This window comes from Catharus ustulatus, chromosome 18 (genome assembly GCF_009819885.2).
Source record: "Catharus ustulatus isolate bCatUst1 chromosome 18, bCatUst1.pri.v2, whole genome shotgun sequence".
NCBI classification, from domain to species: Eukaryota; Metazoa; Chordata; class Aves; order Passeriformes; family Turdidae; genus Catharus; species Catharus ustulatus.
In genome coordinates this window covers 4,420,605-4,440,822 of record NC_046238.1, presented here as the reverse complement: position 1 = coordinate 4,440,822, position 20,218 = coordinate 4,420,605, and the positions used below count along the sequence as shown (strand labels likewise).

The 20,218-nt window shown below is 43.4% G+C and overlaps 1 protein-coding gene across 4 annotated transcripts in view; it reads right to left on the bottom strand.

Annotated features, from left to right (window-relative positions):
• KIAA1671 (KIAA1671 ortholog) overlaps positions 1 to 20,218 on the bottom strand; it is a 64,860-nt gene that overhangs the window by 22,855 nt on the left and 21,787 nt on the right. For 3 of the 4 annotated variants that reach the window (XM_033075726.2, XM_033075728.2, XM_033075727.2), the window contains exons 4-6: positions 19,686 to 19,779; positions 15,132 to 18,308; positions 14,241 to 14,363 (exon numbers count right to left, since the gene is read on the bottom strand). In XM_033075726.2, coding sequence (XP_032931617.1) covers positions 14,241 to 14,363; positions 15,132 to 18,308; positions 19,686 to 19,779 — 3,394 coding nt within the window. Of the gene's footprint in view, positions 1 to 9,715; positions 9,854 to 14,240; positions 14,364 to 15,131; positions 18,309 to 19,685; positions 19,780 to 20,218 lie in introns of those variants that run through there. The other variant, XM_042779831.1, reaches the window with a different exon arrangement.

Here is a 20,218-nt window from a genome sequence, read left to right as displayed (position 1 = left end):
TGTGCTATCAGCACAGGATAATGATTAAACCAGAGGCTCAAACCAAAGCTGAGCAGGTCTGACCATTGCAAGAGGTGTTTTTCTGCTTTTTGGGCTCCATGTCCTTCCCCAGCTGCTGGGACACCACAGGGCTGGTCCCACAAACCCAAAATGATTGAGGGTAACGAGAGGACCCCAGGTGTCACCAGCCATGGAATTCCTGAGAACAGCCCACCTGGGAGGACAGCAGGAATAAAAGCCATGGGTTTAAATCAATAAATCTAAGTTCATGACGTAAGTCTGGATTTAAAAGTCCAAAGTCAAGCTGTGACTAGCTCAGGACCAAGGGGAAAGAGGCAAGACAGGCAAGTTGGAAGTTGTTCGTTCTCTTGTTTGTTCAAGGGGGTTTGTGGCTGTTGCTTAATTTACCATACAAAGTACCATGAACTTGCATCACCCTCTGCTCCTCTGAACTATCCAGGAAGAGATTCAATGGAACAAAGAATTTCTAGATAACATTTGATGCAATGGCTCTTGCGTAAGGTTTGTTGTATCAGAAATGTGCCCTCCAGGCACGCAGGAACCCAAGATGCCCTGAGGAAATGGGGTGCCTTCCCTTTTAATCCCTGCTTTGAGGAGCTCAGCTCCACCAGCCTGTAACTTACCTCCAGGAAAAACTTCAGACACAAGTATATAGCATTCCCATACTTATTCTCATTTCTGAATGTATTTGTTTTGAATACTTGCAAATTAGCAGCTTTATAAAACCCCACAGTAATCAAAGAAAATCCAGTCAACAGAGAAAATCCTTTTTCCCCCCTCCCCTCACACAGTTCTTATCTCAAAGAGCTGCAGGGTTATTTTCGTATGGAAATGGAAAGAGATAGTTTTGACCAAATCCCCCAAGAGCAAGGTGTTCCTTAAATTTGTAAAGAAATAGGAAAAAAAATTAATTTATCTACCTGAGTTATGGATAATGCTTCATGAACATTAGAAGATCCTGCAGCCAAGGCTGGAATTTAAGACTTCCTGCACATTTTCATGCTGTTAAATTTAAGTGTGATATTTCAAACATCTGCGCTTTTCAAGTGCAGCTCTGTGCCTGCTGCAGTGCAGGGATTCTGCACGGGGCACTCTGCCATCCCAGAGGGTTTCAGGCTCCATCTGATGCTGGAGCCCCTGAAATAGCAGCCTGAGAGCACTGCCTGGAGCTGCCATGTGAGTTAGTCAGCAGTTCCTTCACTTCACCCAGGACAGGCAGAGCAGAACCCTTGTGGAATATCACAGGGGTAGAGGGACAGCCAGATTTCACCCAGGATGCAAAGAGCAAGGTGCTCCTACAGCTGTCTGCAAGAACCCCTCCCATGACCATGGAACTTGAAGGATCTGAAAATGCTCTACAGAATATATTCACTTTTTTATTATACCTCCCCTGAAAAAAAAGTTATACCAAATATATCATTTTTGTCCTCAGAAGATTGGAAAAGTGCTGATTTGAGTCTTTCTGCAATACTAAATTTAGGATCTTCTGGCACCACGTGAACACACTGCTGGGTACTGAAGCATCCAAATTACTGCTTAGATTTACACCTCAATTAACATCAGGGCAAAAAGCTTTAGTGAACAATCCAGATGCACCTTCACCATCAAATTCAAATAGCTGGAGATTTTTCCAGCACTTCAGCTGAACTTGCAGGGGAGTGGAGGCCATGGGCACCTTCCACTAGTCCAGCTCCAAGCCTCATCCAGCTTGGCCTTGGACACTTCCAGGGATCCAGGGGCACCCTGTGCCAGGGCCTCACCACCCTCCCAGGGAAGAATTCTCCAACTGGCCCCCAGCCCAGCAGTCCTGGCTGAGTGAGGCTTTGTTCCTGAACAAGAACAGCACAAGATGATCTTCTGCCCTTGACAAATCCAAGTGATTATCTCACCCTGGGTCTGTCAGGGATCTGCAGCTCCAGAAAACAGAGCACATACACACAGCTACCCAAAGTGCATGACTAATTACCTCTGTATAAATGGGACCTCGTTATTCAAACATTGCTGGATACTTCCATTATTAACATTTATTCCACCTACAGCTCAAAAACACAACCCTACACAAAGACCTAACAACCTTTGTTTCTCCCCTCATTCAGCAGAAAACAAAATTCCATGGTTACATTATATTTTCCAAAAGCCTCTTACAGCTCATTTGGAGCTTCACCTGCTCTCAAATACATGTAATTATGTTAATGACTCTGTGGGATTGCAGGGTCAATTTAAAGAAGGCCTGCAAGCAGCAGAGCACAGAACACAGCCCAGGAGGGGCAGGTGGGACTTGTAGTTTCTCTATGAGTGGGAGTCCTTCCACCCATGGGGCTCCCCTGCCACAGCTCCATCCCAGCACCATGGGACTGGGAAGGAAATCCACTTGAAGACCCCACAAGACACCTGGGATTAGTTTTCACCTCAACTGGGCTCCCTGAAGGATCCTTTGCCAGCAAAGCAGACAGGACAGGAGGATGGGCAACCTTAGTCTGGACTAACTGTGACAAGTTTCTGCTCTTTCCTTGTGGGAACCTCAGTCAGGAATTCACTCTCTGGTGGGTTCCCTCATCACTCCACTCCAATTAGCATTAATTCAGGCATTTCCAAAGGGTTTTGTATGAGCCATCATCCTACCCACAAACAGCAGGACCCAGCACTTGTGAGGGCCACAGGCAGCTCCAGTCCCCCCAGGAGCAGAGCCTGCCCTTGTAAGGCTGTCCCAGCCCTGCATTCCACACCAACTCTCCTTCTGCTTCATTAGTAAGAGAACTTAATTTAACCTCTTGTGCTTGGCATGAGGTACTATTTAAAGATGCAGCATGGGCTGGGCTCAGTTCAGGGCTCCAGACCCAATTACTCTTGGGCTCCTCAGACATGACAAACAACTCATGGTTTTATAGGCTCCTTATTTTTGCCTCTGTATTCTGTGTTTTGCCAAAGGAATTGTCACATTCCAAGAAGGATCAGTGAGCATTCTTAACTACAAGCAACATTCTTACCTCACATACAAAACCCCATCATGAAGATTTTACCATGTCACCTTCAAATTGTCATTTAAAGGAAAAAAGAAAAATTCTTGGCTGTGCCTCTGGCAGAGAGAGACCACAACTCAACAGCTGGAGCATAGGATCTGCTCCATGGCACATACCCAGCTTGCCCAATTCCAACCCAGGAATTCCCATGACATTTAACACAGCCAAAGATCTTGGTGGTTTTATCTGTTCTGTGGTTTTTTTTAAATTTTCATGGTGTTACAATAATGCAACTCACTGAGACACCCAAACAGCCTCACCTGTAGACAGGCACTCCACAGTCAAAACAAAAAGGGGGAAAATCTAAGAGAGGAAAAAGAGTGGAATGGATGGAGTTTACTAACACAAGGACTTTGGACAGTGTCCATACAGAGAAATCTCTTATGTAACCTGAAACTCCAGGTATCTCAATATTTACACCAAATATTTGGTTTTGATTCCTACTTTCATTTTCTACTGAAATTAAGTTACACTCATGGCCACAGCTCTAATTAATGGTTATTCACAATCTTGGACAACTTGTAGAGAGACCTTGGCATTAAAGGTGTTCCCCTTGCACACAGCAACTACAAGAGGCTGAAATTCCATTTCCATACTTTTTCCTCCTGTTAGGTAGTTTTAAAAGCCCTCAGAGGCCTCACAAACCAGACAGGAAAGGCTGATAAAAGCAACAGGCTCTGCATCAATACTGGTAAAGTTTACACAAGCACACACTGATACGAGAGGCTTTTAAAGAAAGGTGCAAAAGCATTTCATAAAAGATCCCAAAAAAATCTTTTTAAAAAGAGGTGAAAAGTCATAAAAAAAATTTAAATCTGCATTCCTTGTTTTCCTTACAGAAGTACCCCTGTGATAAAGAAAACACATTAATAGTCTTCATGACTGAATGAGTGCTCCACATACTTGTTTATACCTGCCAGAGTAATTTTTCCGTTCTACTGCCATGGTGATCCTTGATGGGATCAGTGAAAAACTGAGCTTTCCCATTTTATTTGTAATCAAAAAGTCAACCATCCTGTCTCTGCACAGGATTCTGGGCACTTTTGCAGTAGCATGTCATTAAATCAAGATTCATAAAAATTGGTAAATAAAGGTAACTGTGAAATATAATTTTTACTCTAAGTTTTAAAACAATTTAAGTGCAACTACCAGTAATAATTACAACAACTAAAGCACAACAGTTATTTCAGAAAATGCCAATTCTTTTGTCCCCCAAGTTACATTTCTCCTGAACCTGAGCAGGGCCCAGTTAAACATCCTGAACGTACCCAGCTTTTGTGCCTTGAATTGTTTCAGTGTAAAACAAAGCTATCAATGTTAAAGCTGAGGAAACCAGCTAAAAATACACGAGGTTGTTTGCAAGCCCATATCCATAATCCTGCAGCACTTCCCTTCCAGCTCAATGGAGGAGGAAAAACTGAAAAAACAGAAACAGGAAATTCCTACAGCACAAATACGCCGGAAAGGACTAAAACAATTTTCTTTACATTTGTTTATGTCTAAGGGATCAAGCCAAGCAAAAGATGGATGGTTACAGGTTGTTTTTAATTTGTACAAACAGAAATCCAGGATGAAGATGCCTGCAATGGATCTCCCTGTACCAGGGAGGGAAAATAAAGCAATGCCATAGCCAGAGCTCTCCTGAGAAGTCCAACATGAAAATTGCTGCTCCATCACTTGACCCAATGGACAGGTTTAGCACAGACAATCACAAAACATCTTCAAAAGAGACTTCTCTTGCACAGAACATGGCCTAAAATACCTTCACCTGTTGAACTTTTGTCCCAGGGCACACAGGGTGAGTGGAGTGCACAGAAACACGCAGGAGAACGCGCTGCTCCTGCTCCATACCACCTGCCTGAGGACATGTCAGAGCATTTGTTCTCCTCACTGAGGCTGCTTAGGAAATCTCCCAACTACTGAGGGCTCAGATCTGACTCACAAAATTCAGAGAACACTCTGAGCTTTTTTTTTGGTGCAAGGGATTTCCTTCTTTAGAGATCAGAAACAAGGAGCTGCTCCTGAACCCATTCCAGCTGTTGCTGGTGTGATCACACACTGCCCAAGGCCTGTCTGAACACTGCTCTTCCTTCTTCTCCCTACAAAACATCACTCCATGTGTCCTCCACTCACATCAGGCACTGCCTGATGGCATTAAACTGACCAAACACCAGCTGTAAGGTAATACAATAATTCCTTCACCTATTTTAACCCATTTGATGATGAGAGCAGAGGATTTATTTGCAAGGGCTTTATAACCCTGAGCGCACACAGCTTCCTTTACTTCCAGGTCTCTCTGGTCTTACTGCCTCCTCCTCCTCCCAGACACAACAGCCCCATGCTCCCACATTCCCCAGGACATGGACACAACCCATCCCACCTCCCCTTAGGTGCCAGGGATTTATTAGTCTCCATCACAAATCACTAAACCAAATATTACATTTTTCCAAGCTTCATTCAGGCTCCAGATTTACCTGAAGTTACATTTTTTAAGAGCACCTGTGCCCTGCAGTACAAGTGCTGTGGCATCCTGAGGAAAGCCCTTTACAAAGGGCTACTTTCCCTGTGCTCAAGTAGCTCCCTAAAAACTCTGTTTCCTTTCAGCACAGTAAACACACTCTGGCTGCATGAACAACTCACCACTGCTGAAAGGACAGGAACAATAGTGGGAACTTGGCTGTCTCCCAGCATCAGCAACACTGACAACAGCTTGGGAAAGCAGGAACTGAGTCAAAACAACTTTAGATCAAAATATTAGGAGGGAGGCAGTGAAGTTACCTCTGCTTTGTGTGTATAAATGAGGTTTAACAATCTTCTTCAGCCTCGTGTCACAGAATGGTTTGGGTTGGAAGGGACCTTAAAGATGGGCAGGACACCTTCCACTAGTCCAGGGTGCTCCAAGCCCTGTCCAACCTGGCCTTGGACACTTCCAGGGATGGGGTAGCCACAGCTTCTTTGGGCAACCAGTACCAGGGCCCCCCACCCTCACAGGGAAGAACTTTTTCAGAAGCATATTCAGAATTCCAGGCTTAAAATAAGGGAAGGGAGGGCAGGCAGTGAGCCCCACTTGCAGCTGCTCTGAGCCTGGAATGACACAGTCACTACAAAAAATTACCAGGTCTATAAATGATTACATCTTACTCAATGAAACCCTTATTGTGACAAGTTAACCTAGAATGTGCTATTCCATGTGAGCATTTTATGGTAAATTAAACTTAATACCACACCTCATTAGAGCAAACTGCCTTGCACTGAGCACGTGTCCTTGGGCTGGGAGCAGGGATGTGGCCATGGGCCAGCAGCACTGTGTGATGGAACAGCACTCCCTTGTGTTCCCACTGGGAATGGGGCTCCTTGGCCAGGCTGACCCATCTGTCTGCTCTCAGCAATCCACAGACACCACAGCTCCTACAGCAGCAGCCAGGAACTGGGGAATTGCCTTTCCACAATTCCTCTCCTACAGCAGCAGCCAGGAACTGGGGAATTGCCTTTCCACAATTCCTCTCCTACAGCAGCAGTTGGGAATTGCCTTTCCACAATTCCTCTCCTACAGCAGCAGTTGGGAATTGCCTTTCCACAATTCCTCTCCTACAGCAGCAGTTGGGAATTGCCTTTCCACAATTCCTCTCCTACAGCAGCAGCCAGGAACTGGGGAATTGCCTTTCCACAATTCCTCTCCTACAGCAGCAGTTGGGAAGTGGGGAAATGCCTTTCCAGATATTCCTGTGCAGAGGTGTAATTTACTCAGGTTATCCAAGAGGTAACCCAGGTTATCTGCTCCTGGGAGGGGTTTTTAACTCTTTGGAAGAAACATCCCCACCACCAAAAGCAAATCCCACAAGGGAAGAGCAGCACAGTCCACAGGAACTTTCCATAAGTGCAGAGAGAGGGGAAGGCACAGCACACCTGCACAGAGCCCCTTCCCTCTCTCAGAGCAGGAATAACCCCCTTCAGAGCAGGATGACCAAAACAATGATTTCAGTCTCCTTCCATCACCAACCACCTCCTCTCTCAGTGACACGTCAGGACAGTGGTTACTAACCAGCTGCCACTTCCTCCAGTCACCAGACAAAACTTATCAAAACTACTCTTTAAAGGTAGCAACCAAAATCTTGTCAAAACAAACTCTAAATCTTACTTCTTTAAATACCCCAATTTTCTATTGATTTTGTAATTGTTCAGTCATGACTATCAATAAAGAATGAGGCCTTTTTAAACCATCACAGTGCTGCAGAGGAATGTTTCATTTAAAACAAGCCATTTGCTTTGAGTGCTTTCAGGATGTAGCATTTCTTTGGTGTTTGAAAAATGACAAGTGCCAGACTGGGGAAAAAAACAACTCATCAGGACTGGTACCAGCATGGGCAGGAGACCCACCACCACATCCACTCCAGAAAGCCAAAACTGAGCAGTGAACCACAGCAAAAACTGAGAAGGCCAAGGGCAGGAACAGAACCACCAGAGCAGTCCAGTAGAGGCTGTGTCCACCAGGAAGCCAAAAAAAAAAAGGGTTCTTGGACAAAGGGCATTGGAACAGGAAACCCCAGTGCTGTGGTTGCACACCTGGCATGACCAGTCTGACCCTGTGATGCAAGACACCTACAGGACTTCCTGTGCAGACCTAAAGATGTCTTGTGCCAACTGCAGCAACTCCTCATCAGCTGGAAAAAGGGCTGATGGACACCCCATGCACACTGGAAAACACTCAAATATATACAGGTTGTAGAAAAAAAACAAACATTTCACTGGACATAGACACTTGTCAGAAGCCAGAGCTGTCACCCACCCACAGGATGTAGATGTGTGATGGTCACACCACTGCACACGGACTGGGGCAGACCACAGACCCTGCTGTGCTCAGAAAATGTTCTTTGTCACAAACACATCCTGCCCAAAGATCAGCAGAGCAATCAGCAAGGAATTAGCAAAGAGCTGGCACTGAGTTCAGTGATGCCCCACAACTCCAAACACACAGCAGAGGAGATGCAACCCAACAGTGACTCCATAAAGTAGCTTTAAAAGCAGATTTTTGTTATAATATTTTTTAATTACAATTTGTAGCTTCTTCAGGTATGTCTGCCTAATGAATAAAGCATCTTAGCTCCCCAAGACAGATTAAATAACACTTGACAACCAACCCAAACATCTCTGGTTACTCCTGACTGTAAGTAGAGAGAACAGATAAGTATCTCCTTAGCAGTCTTCAGCTGCAACAGCAGCACAGAAAGTGACAGAAGGCACAATTGATGTCCCTTAAATTCCTTCTTTTGACATCATGAATATCAGAACTGTCATTCCAATATTTTCTTGCAGTAAATCAGGAAGTGTGCATGAATGAAAGTGCCTAAGGAATGCTCCAGAGCCTCTAAAAGAAAATGTACACCCAGAAAATATAATATTCTGTTCTGTTTCAGGCTAGAACTGCCCAATACTGGAGCCCACCATCCCAGGCACCTTCTGCACTGATCCAAAGTTTGGGTTGGTTTGGGATTTTTCCCCTGACCTTATGGAAAACCCTATATCAAAGCAAGAGCAGGGAGAGAGCTCTTTCTCACTTCTCACACTGACAAACCACGAAGAACATCCACCCCCTCATCACACTAATGACTAATTTTTTAGTTTGCAATTTAAAGGAAGCTTGTCTCTTAAAAAAATACAGCTGGTCAAATGAAAAACTTAATTAATGTCCAAGCACTTCCATGTTTTATACTACAGTCTCCAGCAAGAAAAGGTTTTTAATAAAATCTCCAGTTCTTCACGTACAATTTTCTCTCCCAGCAGCAAGAAATTTGCAATGAGCAATCTCACTTCACAACTGATCAAAGGACATACAGGCAAGGACTGCAAAATTAAACCCAAAATGAGGGAAGGAAAATCTTTGCTACAGTTTTAAAACATGGCAGCAAACAGCTAAGATGAAAAGGTTTGGTGTCAGTGCTGATTACACACTGAACTGACAGCTGAAAAAATGGAATCATGCAAACTACAACAACCAAATGAAAACTGATCTTTGATAAATACGGGAGAAATTAAAACATTAAGTAATTAGTTCAAAGCAATACAGTATTTATTCATAAAGGCTTTTCAGCTCAAATGCATGTTTTAGAAATGTGAAAGTTTACACACAGCACAAAGCTGGCAGGGCAGCACAGTCAGAGCCTGCTAAAAAGAGCTTTTCATGACAGACAGCCCTGAGCAGTGCTGGAAGAGGAAGTGCTCACCAAGACATCAAAACCCATGAAGAGTCAAATTAAAAACAAGTAAGGAAGTGTAAAATGACACAATCCTAAAGCCACGAGCATGGCTGCTTTCCTGGAACAGCCGTGGCTGCAGCAGCAGCAGGGCAGGAGGGTTCTGGGGCAGCAGCTCCAGAGCTTTTACACAAAGAGGGAAGAATATTCCTAACACACAGTAAACTAAACCACAACTCCCATGGTTCTGTGTAAACAAGGAAGAAATGTTCATTCCTAGAAGGGTTTTCCAAGGCACATTCAGGCAGCCTACAGCTTTAAGTATTAGAGATAAAACAGCCTTTCTCACCCAAAATAAATCCCAAGTTTCACATTACAGCTCAAAAAGGAAAGCCTTCAGCACATATGAACACTCTCAGCATTTCTGAAAAGAGTGGAAGCAGCCAGCTCTGGGAGCACACTGACATTCCAGAGCACACTTACCCACAGATACTGCAGGAACTTCAGCAGACGTGGACAGTAATAATACTCCATTTTCCACAGCTCCGAGTTACCGCCAACCCATCCCTGTTCCAGGCAGCTCCTGGGCTCTCCCCGCCTCCAGCACCAGTTAAAAGCAGAGTGAGGCAATTAAAAGCACCATGAATAATGTACTGAGTGTGTCTGGCCCCACGTCACCCAGCTGGGGCTCCTCTAGCAGCACGTGACTTAACCACTTGTTATTGAGCAGCCCATTGCTCCCAACTCCGTAATCTGGAGTGGATCAGGCTGGAATTAGTGACAGGACTTTGGGTTTTGCAGTAAAGACCCTCCAGAAGGAAAGGGAAGCTCTAAATCCCCTCAGTTATGAAATGCTCTGAACAGCAGCGGGGCTCGCTGACCTTGTTTTGGGTGATGTACAGGAAAGACAAAAACCCACACATGGGACAAGAGCAGCTGCTGGTTTTTATGTTCTTTGAATATAAAAATGTCTTTTGTGAAGGAGAAGAACTAGACACAACCAAGTGGCTTTTTATACACCCCTGGAATGTTCCCAGGGAATGAAAACTGCCAAAAAAGGAAGAAAGCCCAGGCAGAGCTTTACCCACCCCCGGGTCGTCCTCCTCAGGCTGGGTCTAAAATAGAGAGTGGTGGAGTTGTTGGGCATCAGCAGTGGGTGGTTTGTGAAGAGCAAAAATGGGAATTGTAACACTGATTTTTTTTTTCCCTTACATCTATTTTTTTGGTAGGAAAAGGAAAGATAAATGACAGAGTCCATCCCTGCTGCCTGTCCCTTCCCAGTCCTGCTCCAGCTCTCCCCATTCCCAGGGAGGGACAAGATTGAGGTGACACAAAAGAGCTTCCAGGATGCTGCAGCCTCCTCTCCTTGAAATTTTGGTACTCCAAGGAAACTGTCCCTCACTTTTCTTATCATGAATTCCTGTAGAGTTGACGAAGTATTTTGATTTTTTTCCAGGTTGAGTCAGTTTTTGGGGTAACAGAACAACTCAAGATGGGTTTCAGAAGGAACAAAGCTCCAGTATTAGAGGCTTCACAGAATGCAGAAAAAGAGAAGGTGTGGTTTTCAGTGGGCAGGAGACAGACCTGTCATGGGCAGAACTGAAAACAACTGGTTGAACTGTGACAAGCCAAACCATAAATTCATCTGCACATGTTTATAAAATATTTATCTTCTCTCCCTTACACTTCATTTCCAAGATATTTTAGGAGTCAGCTCATGATTTTCTTCAACAAACCCTCCTCCACCCACACATCACAGTCCCATATAAATGCATCTTTATGTGGAGACCATTAGAGAGATTTTCCTCCCTAAATGACAAAAAAATCCCCAGAGTTTAACACAAAATAAATAAATAATATCTTCAGAGGCTTCAAAATAATTCCAGCCCACACCAACTCTAGTAGCAGTGCTCTGCTCTGACTCCCCAAAGCAGCAGTTTGGGTTGTAACCCAGAGCTGCACTAAAGCTGGAGGTGCAATCCCTCCAGCCCTCTGCACAACTGCAGTTCCTTTATTTGGGGGATGAGCCCCAGCACACATTGCTCAGGTTTTAACTCCCAACACCCTTATCAGTCTGGATGATTCAATCAGGAATCCAGGCTTGTGACCCAACGTCAGCTCTGATGGCATCACACAATTTATGGAAACACCTCCTGAGCTCTGTGGCTGCCCCTGCATGTGCAGGTGAGGCACTGAGTGGGAACAGCCCCACATCCAACCACAGGTACCAGCCCAGAGAGGGTTTGATTGCTCAGGGCTCACACTTGGCCCTTCACCTGCATTCCAGGTCTAAAGGAAATCCCTACAAGAGCCCAAGCCTGCTGCAGGCTCTGAGATCTGCAGCTGAGTCAATGAGAGAAACCCCTCGCTGTCCAAAGCACAAAACTTCATTTTTATACCCACTTTGTGCTGCAGCAGGGCTAAAAGAGAGGGAAATACCAGCCATAGTAAAATCACAGATAATGGCAGTCCAGCAGTGATGCCAGAATCTTTATAAAAGCCTTACTCTGTATTTTAATCAATACAAATTCAAAATAGCTAAACAATGTGATCTAGATGAGTGTTAAATCTCCAAAGTATTTTCCTTTGCAATTTCAAATCTCAACACTGCCACTTGTATTTTGCAATGGTTGATTTCAATGCCATCCTGTGTAATGTGCTAAAAGCCTAATTACAAGCAGATTCTCTGGAATATAATCACAAAGAAATGACTTCTGAGGTAAAATGATACTACTGCACCTAGCTTCTATCTGGAATTATGTTTATCCATAAGAACCTGGCTCATCAGCTGTCCTGAAAATGCCACTCAAGCAGTTCTTTTCTATCACAGACAGATGTGGAATAATGCAACAAATGGATAGTCTTGTTCTTTGTTTTGGTAAATATAAAAGGGCATTAATATCAATTCTTCACTGCTTTAGTGGTGAATGTGAATCAAAAGGAAACATTTGTTGTATAACAAGACTTGTCACTTTGAGCACTCAGTCTCACTAGAATGATACCAGCACCCTCCCTGACCAGCAGAAAGTACTGGAGAATGTATTTTATCACTGAGCCACAAGGAAAAATAAGTAACTTCCCAACTACACAGACCAGAAACAGCTCAAAGCAAACAGCAGCACAATATTACATTTCCATCTAATCCCCTCTAACAGCTGCACCAAGGGAAATACAGAATGAGCTCAGATCCAGGGAAATACAGACTGAGCTCAGATCCAGGGAAATACAGACTGAGCTCAGATCCAGGGAAATACAGACTGAGCTCAGATCCCAGGGAAATACAGACTGAGCTCAGATTCAGGGAAATACAGGATTTAACTGAGACTCCCATGGCTCTTTCCTGACCCCTCGTGTCTGTCCACCTCACACAGCTTGGCTGTGTCTCCAGCAGAGGGGAGTGTTGGAACGTGCTGATGGAATTGTGACTCTGCACCCAAAATCTGTTCTCTCCAAAGAAAACAAAGGCATGACCTTGGTGCAGAAGAAATTGTTTGGTTTTACATAATCCTCTGCAGTACCTCTGTGGGGCTTTGGAAAACATCAGTGTGGTGAGTTTTCCACCTCCCACATGCAAATCAAAGCCCCTGCCATGCACTCACTCACACTTTACACCCAGGAGGACCAGGCTGCCCTTTGGCACTGCACAACAAACACACCCCGAGGAGCCTTTCCCAAGCACCACCAAGGAGCAAAGCACTCTGATCCCACTGAATTCCACACAGGTGAGGTGTCTCTTCTCATGGAGCTGAGACTCCCTTTCCCACCTTCCCTTCCTGTTTCAGGCTTGGTGAAGATGAAGGATTATTCTGAGTAATTCTCCATCAACAACAAAGTTGGAGAACAACAGTTGTATTTATCAGAGTACAGCACCTGAACAGTTCAGTTATCCCAGCACTACTCCCAACAGCCCTTCTGTCTCACATTTCCAACCTGGCCAACACCACCTTCATATATTTGCACTACAAGCTGATGGTCCATAAATTTTAGGGGTTGGATAAATGCCCATTCTGCCAATAACCCAAATTCCCTAAGGTGAACCATGCTAAGAATGAGAAAGAAAAAGGGACATTAGCCCTTGGATACCCTTGGAACTGAAGAACAATCTGAGCCCATTTCCAAAACTCCAATTAGGAAACTTCTTTATAAAATCCTTATAGATTTAGGTGTTCTTTTTCTTTTCTATAAGGAAAGAAACCTCTGAGTTTCTTTTCTTTTTTATACTTTTGTGTTTTCTCTGCTAAAGAGCTGCAAACAGCAGAGTGAGCCGTGACAGAACAGGGCAGTGCAGACTGCAGAGTGTGCAGGCAGAGACAGGACAGGGGAGACCATGGGACAGCCCATGGGACAACATCCTCCAGTCTCCACTTTCCAAATCCTTGCCCTTCTGCCTTCAGAAAACATTGATATTTCATTTACTGTACATCTTTTGGAACATCCAGACCTTTGTTTTTTATTTCAGAACAACAGCCAGATGTAGGATGCTATTTCACAACATAAAATTTCTCTGAGGGCTAAAGTCAGGACATCCTTCTGAAACTGAGAACAGCACCCAACAACTTCAAGCAGGAATTCACCCCAACAGTCTGTGTGTTAGAGACAAATCAAACCACCCAAAATATCAGCTGTGATCCTCCACAGAAACACTTCTCTGTGTGTCACCAACAGAAAGAAAATTAAACCCATCATTTCTCAGACACAGTTCTATTTGTCTGCACAAGCTGAGAAAACAACAAAAACCATAATGCTCTGGAGCCACCTTGAGTTCAGGATGAAAATTCTTCACTCAGAAAGCAAACTGAACAAGTTGCAAGGCTGAGTTTCATGTTGGAAGCTTTGGGAGGGAGCAGTGGGGTGGGATCCCAGGGAGGGGCAGTGTCACCAGTTCAACCCAACAAATGCTTCTCTCTGCTTGGCAGACACATCCTTGAACCACAGCCCTTTGCAAAAAGGAAAACAGAGCTGCAGCTCCCTGATCCCAACCCCAAACCTCTCCTCCAGGGTCACATACCATCCCAAAATCTGCTCTTCTCTCCTTGTAGAAACTGTGGTGGCTCCTCTGTGTAGACACTGAAGAAAAGTCTGTTCCCTCTGTTTTGTCTGAGCTCTGCTTGCTCCACTCTTTCCTGGGAGCCTGTAAAATACAGTTATGAATGTAATTAAATATACATGCATATGCACATACATATGTACATATTTTATATATGTATAAAAGATGCCTTTTTGAAAAATAAAAACAAAAACAGAGAAAACTCAAAGCTAAAAACAAAACAATGGAAAAAAATTATAGCCATAGCCATGAACACCCTATACTTCAATCACAGAATTATAGGACCATTAAGGTCTTTTCCAACCAAATCAAACCTCTGGATTTCATTCACATTTCACTGTGTGAAGGGAATATTTTGCCTCTCACCAAAGTCAGGAAAGCAGTGGAGTTTCACAGACAAATGAAGGCCATTCACTCAGTAAAAATAAAAATAAATTTTGCTTCCTTCAGATAAAGACAAAAAACAAAGAGAAGTCCAAAAAGATCACCGCTGACAACTTGTAAAATAAACCCAAATTACTTCTTTTCAAGTAAATATAAAATTGCAGAGTTAACAAATTAACCTTCCAGGTTCACAGCACTACAAATATAATAAGCACATTTTTTTAAAGCTTTTTCAAGCTCTTCACAGAAACACCTGTAAGTATTTTTAGACTTGAAGCAAAAATGAAGTTATCTAGTGCAACAGCCATTGCTCAAGAGAACCTGAAAAGAAATGAACTCCAGTGAAAAGTATGGATCTGCTGCCTTGCTGCAGAGTGCTGAGAAGTGCTACAAGGACACAACAAAATCCTTAATAAAGCAAAGTTCAGTTACAGTTACATGAAACACTTGGCTAGCATTTGAAAATACCTTTTTATCCTCGTGGAAGAATGGATCTGACTGAGCTGACACCTTGTGTTTCCACGAGTTTTCCACACTTTCCAAGGGGAAGCTTGGCCTGGATCGATGCAGTTCCTTCCTTGCCCTCATCTCCTGCACCAGGGGCAGGCTGTCCCTCCCCTGGCGGCATTTTTCCGAGTAGCACCGCCTGAGATCCGCAGGGACAGTCCCAAACCCGGACATGCAGCTCCTCCAATCGCTCTTACTTTTGAAAGAGTCACCCTCACACATTTTATTGGTGCTGTCTTTGCTTCTCAGTGTAGAGCTCCTCACTATGTTTTTGCTCCAGTCATTCTCTGGAGACACCTCTTTTGTCACCAGCTTCTTCTGCAAGAGTCCATCATCAGCCTTTAGGGACAGCTTGGAGGCCAGATTGACTTCCAGCCTCTGCTCTGTGCTCACTGCACTTATGGGCTGCACCTTTTCAATTACAAATTTTGCACCCTGATTTCTGGAGGTCAAGTTCACTTCCTCACCCTCATCAACAATGAAAGTTTTCTTCCTAGCAAATTCCACTGGTGTATTTACAAACTTCTCTGGGAAAATGCTGCTGGGGTTTCCCCAGTAAGGAGGGCTGACCTTTCTGTCTTTGGATTTCTGCTTATCGAAATCAGGGCTCCGTAATTCCAGTTTCTCTTTGCTCTTTTCATTTAGGATTAGTTTCTCTGGCCTCTGCTGCTCTTCTGCACGTTCACCTGGTTTGTTATTAACTGAATAGTGGTCTGATCCACCCTTCCACTCATTCCAGCTGTAGGTAAGAGTCATTCTCTCTGACACGTTTCTTCTGTTCTTTGATTTCTCCCTACTCAGTGCGCCAAGATCTTCAGAGAGCTTCTCCTGAATTTTACTGGCCTTCGCTGATTCTTCTTTATATTCTGCCATAAGTGCATCAATATCGAGAATTTGGGATCTGTACCCATCCTCAGCCTTCCTTGCAGGCAGATCAGAATTATTGTCACTCCTTTTCAGGGGGCCCTGCTCACTGTCCTTACGCCCCTGCGCGGAACGCGGCGGGGACCGGGGTTCGTGGTACGAGACTTTCCTTCTGCCACTCTTGAGATCAGCTTGAGCTGTGTTTTCCAGATCATGTTTTAACAGGAAAGCATCAACATCTATAATTTTCTCTTTAGAATGATCCAGACCTTTTTCCTGATGCTGCTGGTTATCTTTCCTAGACATGTGAGTATTACCAAATGCAATGTTTTTGGAGAAAACAGCATCTTTTTCATCTTCTTTGACCCAATCCTTGCTAACATGCATTTCCCAGGAGTCTTCTCTACTAGTTGAACTTGTCACATTTTTATTTGGTTGCTGCAATAAAGGTTTGGACCTTCCAGGAAAAACAGGGTCCAGATTAATTGCTGCTCCCTCGTTTGAACCAGAAATGGTATTAATTTCACTTGCACTGGGAGCACCAACAAAGCTTTTCTCTTTTTTGATACCAGGAACCTGATAAGTCACTGCAAAATAAGTTGCCTTTGGCTCAAAGACAGAACTCTGATGTTTCATGTAATCATCAGGACTGCCAAGAACAGCTTGGTTTGCCTCACTCCCTTCCACCTCATCTTTAATTTTTTTGCTCCTCTTTTTAAGTGAACTTTCATTCAATTGCAATGAATCTGTCCGGCTCAGCTTCTTGATATTTTCAGGACTGAGCCACACAACTTCTTCCACCTTGAGTGACTCCTGAGGCATTGTCCTCCTCCTCCACCTCTCAGAAATCTTCAAGTCAGAAACGCTACTTTTGCTTCTCCTGATTTTCTCTTCTGGATCTGCTCCCTGGAGTTTCTGGCTGTTTTCAGGAGCTGTACAAGCCAAGCTAAAGTCTTGCTCTTTACAATTTAAGTCCAGACTTTTCCTCAACCCAAAAGCCCCAGATTCCTCTTTAGTAACATTCAGTCCTTTTGTATCACTACTGGAAGATTTGAAGTACTGCCCACCTGCAAGCACTGAAGCCTGAGCCCCCTGTTTATTGACACTTGTGGAAATCACTTCACGATCCAAGTTGGTTCGGAATTCATGGATGTCTGTCCCACCTGCCCTGAAACTCCTTTTCTCAGAAGAGCATTTCACAACATTCATCCTCTCTGATTTCTCTACAGGAGAGGCTTCACTCTTATCACCTTTAATTTCAGCATGTAGCTTGTTGACTTTTTCACTCATTCCCAAACCTTTACTTTTATTTGTGGAATAAGGTATTTTCTCAGATATGAACAGCGGCTCAGGATCAGTTTTATCAGAGTCTCTTTTCTGTTCAGGTAAAGTGCTTTCACTGGAGAGAAAACCAGCAGGTTCTCTAAACACAGCCTTGCTTGTGAGAACTTTTGCCTCTCTGGTTTCTGAAGTAACATTATCTTCTTTTATGTAAAGAGTGTGACTACTTGCCTTAACCGACTGCCCTGTGTGTACAACGTCCTCATCAGTTTTGTTCTCTTTCACAGATGATTTTCTAGCTCTGAGTGTCATGGCCTTTTTCTCAGGAGCCATTGTGATGGCTTCACTAAGAGCCCTTTCACCACATGTCTGAAAGATTTCATACCTGGGCTCTATTCTTTGGTAAATTTGAGAATCTTCTGCATTTTTGGGAGCGGGTTTTTCACTTTTCTCAACCAAAGATTTTTCTAACATAATTCCTGGACTCATTTTCTTGTCTTCACTTGAACAAGCTGGTTTTGGACTTTTCTCTACATGTGCTGGATGTTTTGATGGATCAGGCTGCTTGTGATGTTCCTTTGCAGCTGTGGTTTCCTCCCCTTCTCCCATCCACGAGCGTCTGCTGTGCCCTGGAACCACCAGGTCCTGCTTTGCCTCAGGCTCCTGGCTCCTTTTTGCAGCAGGATCAGCCCCAGAATGCTCAGCAACAACGCTGTGCTTCTGGACATTGTGCTCAAACAGGGTGGCCCGGACAGTTTTAATGAAAGGCTTTTCCAGAAGTGCTGGGTTTAATTTCTTTTCAAAGTTACTTGTGAAGGAGACAGAAGTCTCACTCTGCTGTGAGAAATGCTGACCTTCTCCCAGGAAGCTTCCTTTCCTCTCCAGCTGATCAGTTTTATTGGTTATCTTTAAAACCTGCCGGGATTTCCAAGACTTCCCAGGAGAAAATGCCTCAGTGAAATCTGTGCCATGGGTGAGCTTCAGCTCCTTGCTCTGGAACAACAAAATCCAACAGTTATCCAAGTTTATTTTAAAAACGTGGAATAAAGTTTATTTTAAAACTTGCATCTACTTTGTGCAACAGAGCCTGTACAAGTCAAACATCCACATTCCCTGAACACAAGCTCCACTGAGAGCAAGGTAACCTAAGGGGATGTGTAGCTCCAGCTCCTAAATCTTGATTTTAACAGAATTATCTCACTAATAACCAGTTATATGGTCAAACTGCAAGGAACATGAAGATCTGAGTAAATATCACAGCTGGAGCTGCTATGAGAAATGTTAAGCTGAGCTAAAGTAAAAAATAAAGATGGAAATGAGTATTTATTACCAATGCTTCACTCTTATCTACTCACAGGAAATACAAGCAGCATCCTAAAAGGTGTTTTTTTTAATTGCTTCCTGAAAAAGGACTGCATGCAAATAATAAAGGGAATCAAAGAATACTAGAAGTCTTACAGGAGTTCAATCTTTTATTCAAGTTTTAAAATTTAAAACTCAGAATTGACTTAAGAATGTCTTAAAAAAAGCTGAAGAACATAAGAAAATTAACACTAAATGTATTTATAAGTTAGGATTTTTAAGTCTCAGCTATATTTTTCAAGGAATTTCTTGAATACTACTTTACTGTCTAATTCTGAAAACAGCACTTCCATTAATGAAAGATTTCCTTTTTAAACAAATTGCTCTCCTTAAAAATAACACTGAACAACAGAAACTTTGCACCTGTAACTTTTCCTCACCACATATTCCTATCTTGGACAGGAAAAAAGCCATGAGAGCTCACTACAAACACCCTTAAACTACATTAAATCTCCTCTACTAAGAGCTGTCACCAGAGAAGTTCTGTTTTGCAACACTGAAGTGTTGCTTAGAAACAGAGAGAGCCTAAAGCTTCCACAGCAAATCCCCATTTTCCCTGGAACATTTTGTTGTCTAAACTGCTCAGGTAAATGTTGAAGAGACTGACAAAGGTCCAGGGATTTATCAGGAGCTTGGACTTGGATGCAGGGAAGCACAATCCTAATGCTCTGCTTGGAGAAGATAAAGAATAATCACTGCACAAAGCCAGCACAGGCAATTCACTGGGGTTTCATGCATTAGAAATCCCTTAAAAACAGTACACAAAATATTCTTCCCTCTCTACCACTCCTGCTCTGAACAGTGTGCACATCAAGCTTGATAAACTCAGCAGACACAATACTCCTGAACTTTTCTCTGCACATCCTAAAGACAAATTCACACCAGCAAATCCACTGGGATTGTGGCAGCCCTAATACTCTCCATATCATTTAAAAGGAACACACAACACAACAGGAACTTCTCCTTGCAGAGCCAGCTGGAGCCCACCAGCTGCTGCCAGCTCCTTACTTTTGGATTTTCCTGCAGGTCATGGATGGAGTCAGCTCCAGCCTCCCCAGGTTTCTCAGGCTTTGCTTCACCCCCTGATGTTGGACTTGAAAACCTAAAACAGAGGACTGGTGTTAATTCTTTAGCCCAGCTGGTCAGTGAGCAGGGTCACTTCCTACCAAAGCAGGCTGGTAAAAATTATCCATCAAATTACATTTACTGAAGGAGAAACATCACTATTTCATAGTAAATTACTGTATTCAGTGGTCAAATTGTCTCTAGACCAAAGGAATTTCCAAAATATTGTTCATTATGCATCTTGCTTTATAATAGAGGATTTAGAGATTCATAACAAGCTATAATGTTGTTACATGCAAAGGTCACAGTATTGACAGCTTTAGCATTTTTTTCAGCTGTTGTCAGAGCATATTTAATTTTCTCTTTTTTGGATTTAAAAAGGCAGGAAAGGAGCTTAAGAATAATAGTAAAAAAAAAATCACATTAAGTAGAAGCAAAATGATCAAGCTTTTTTTGACTGGACTGAGAGAGCAAGT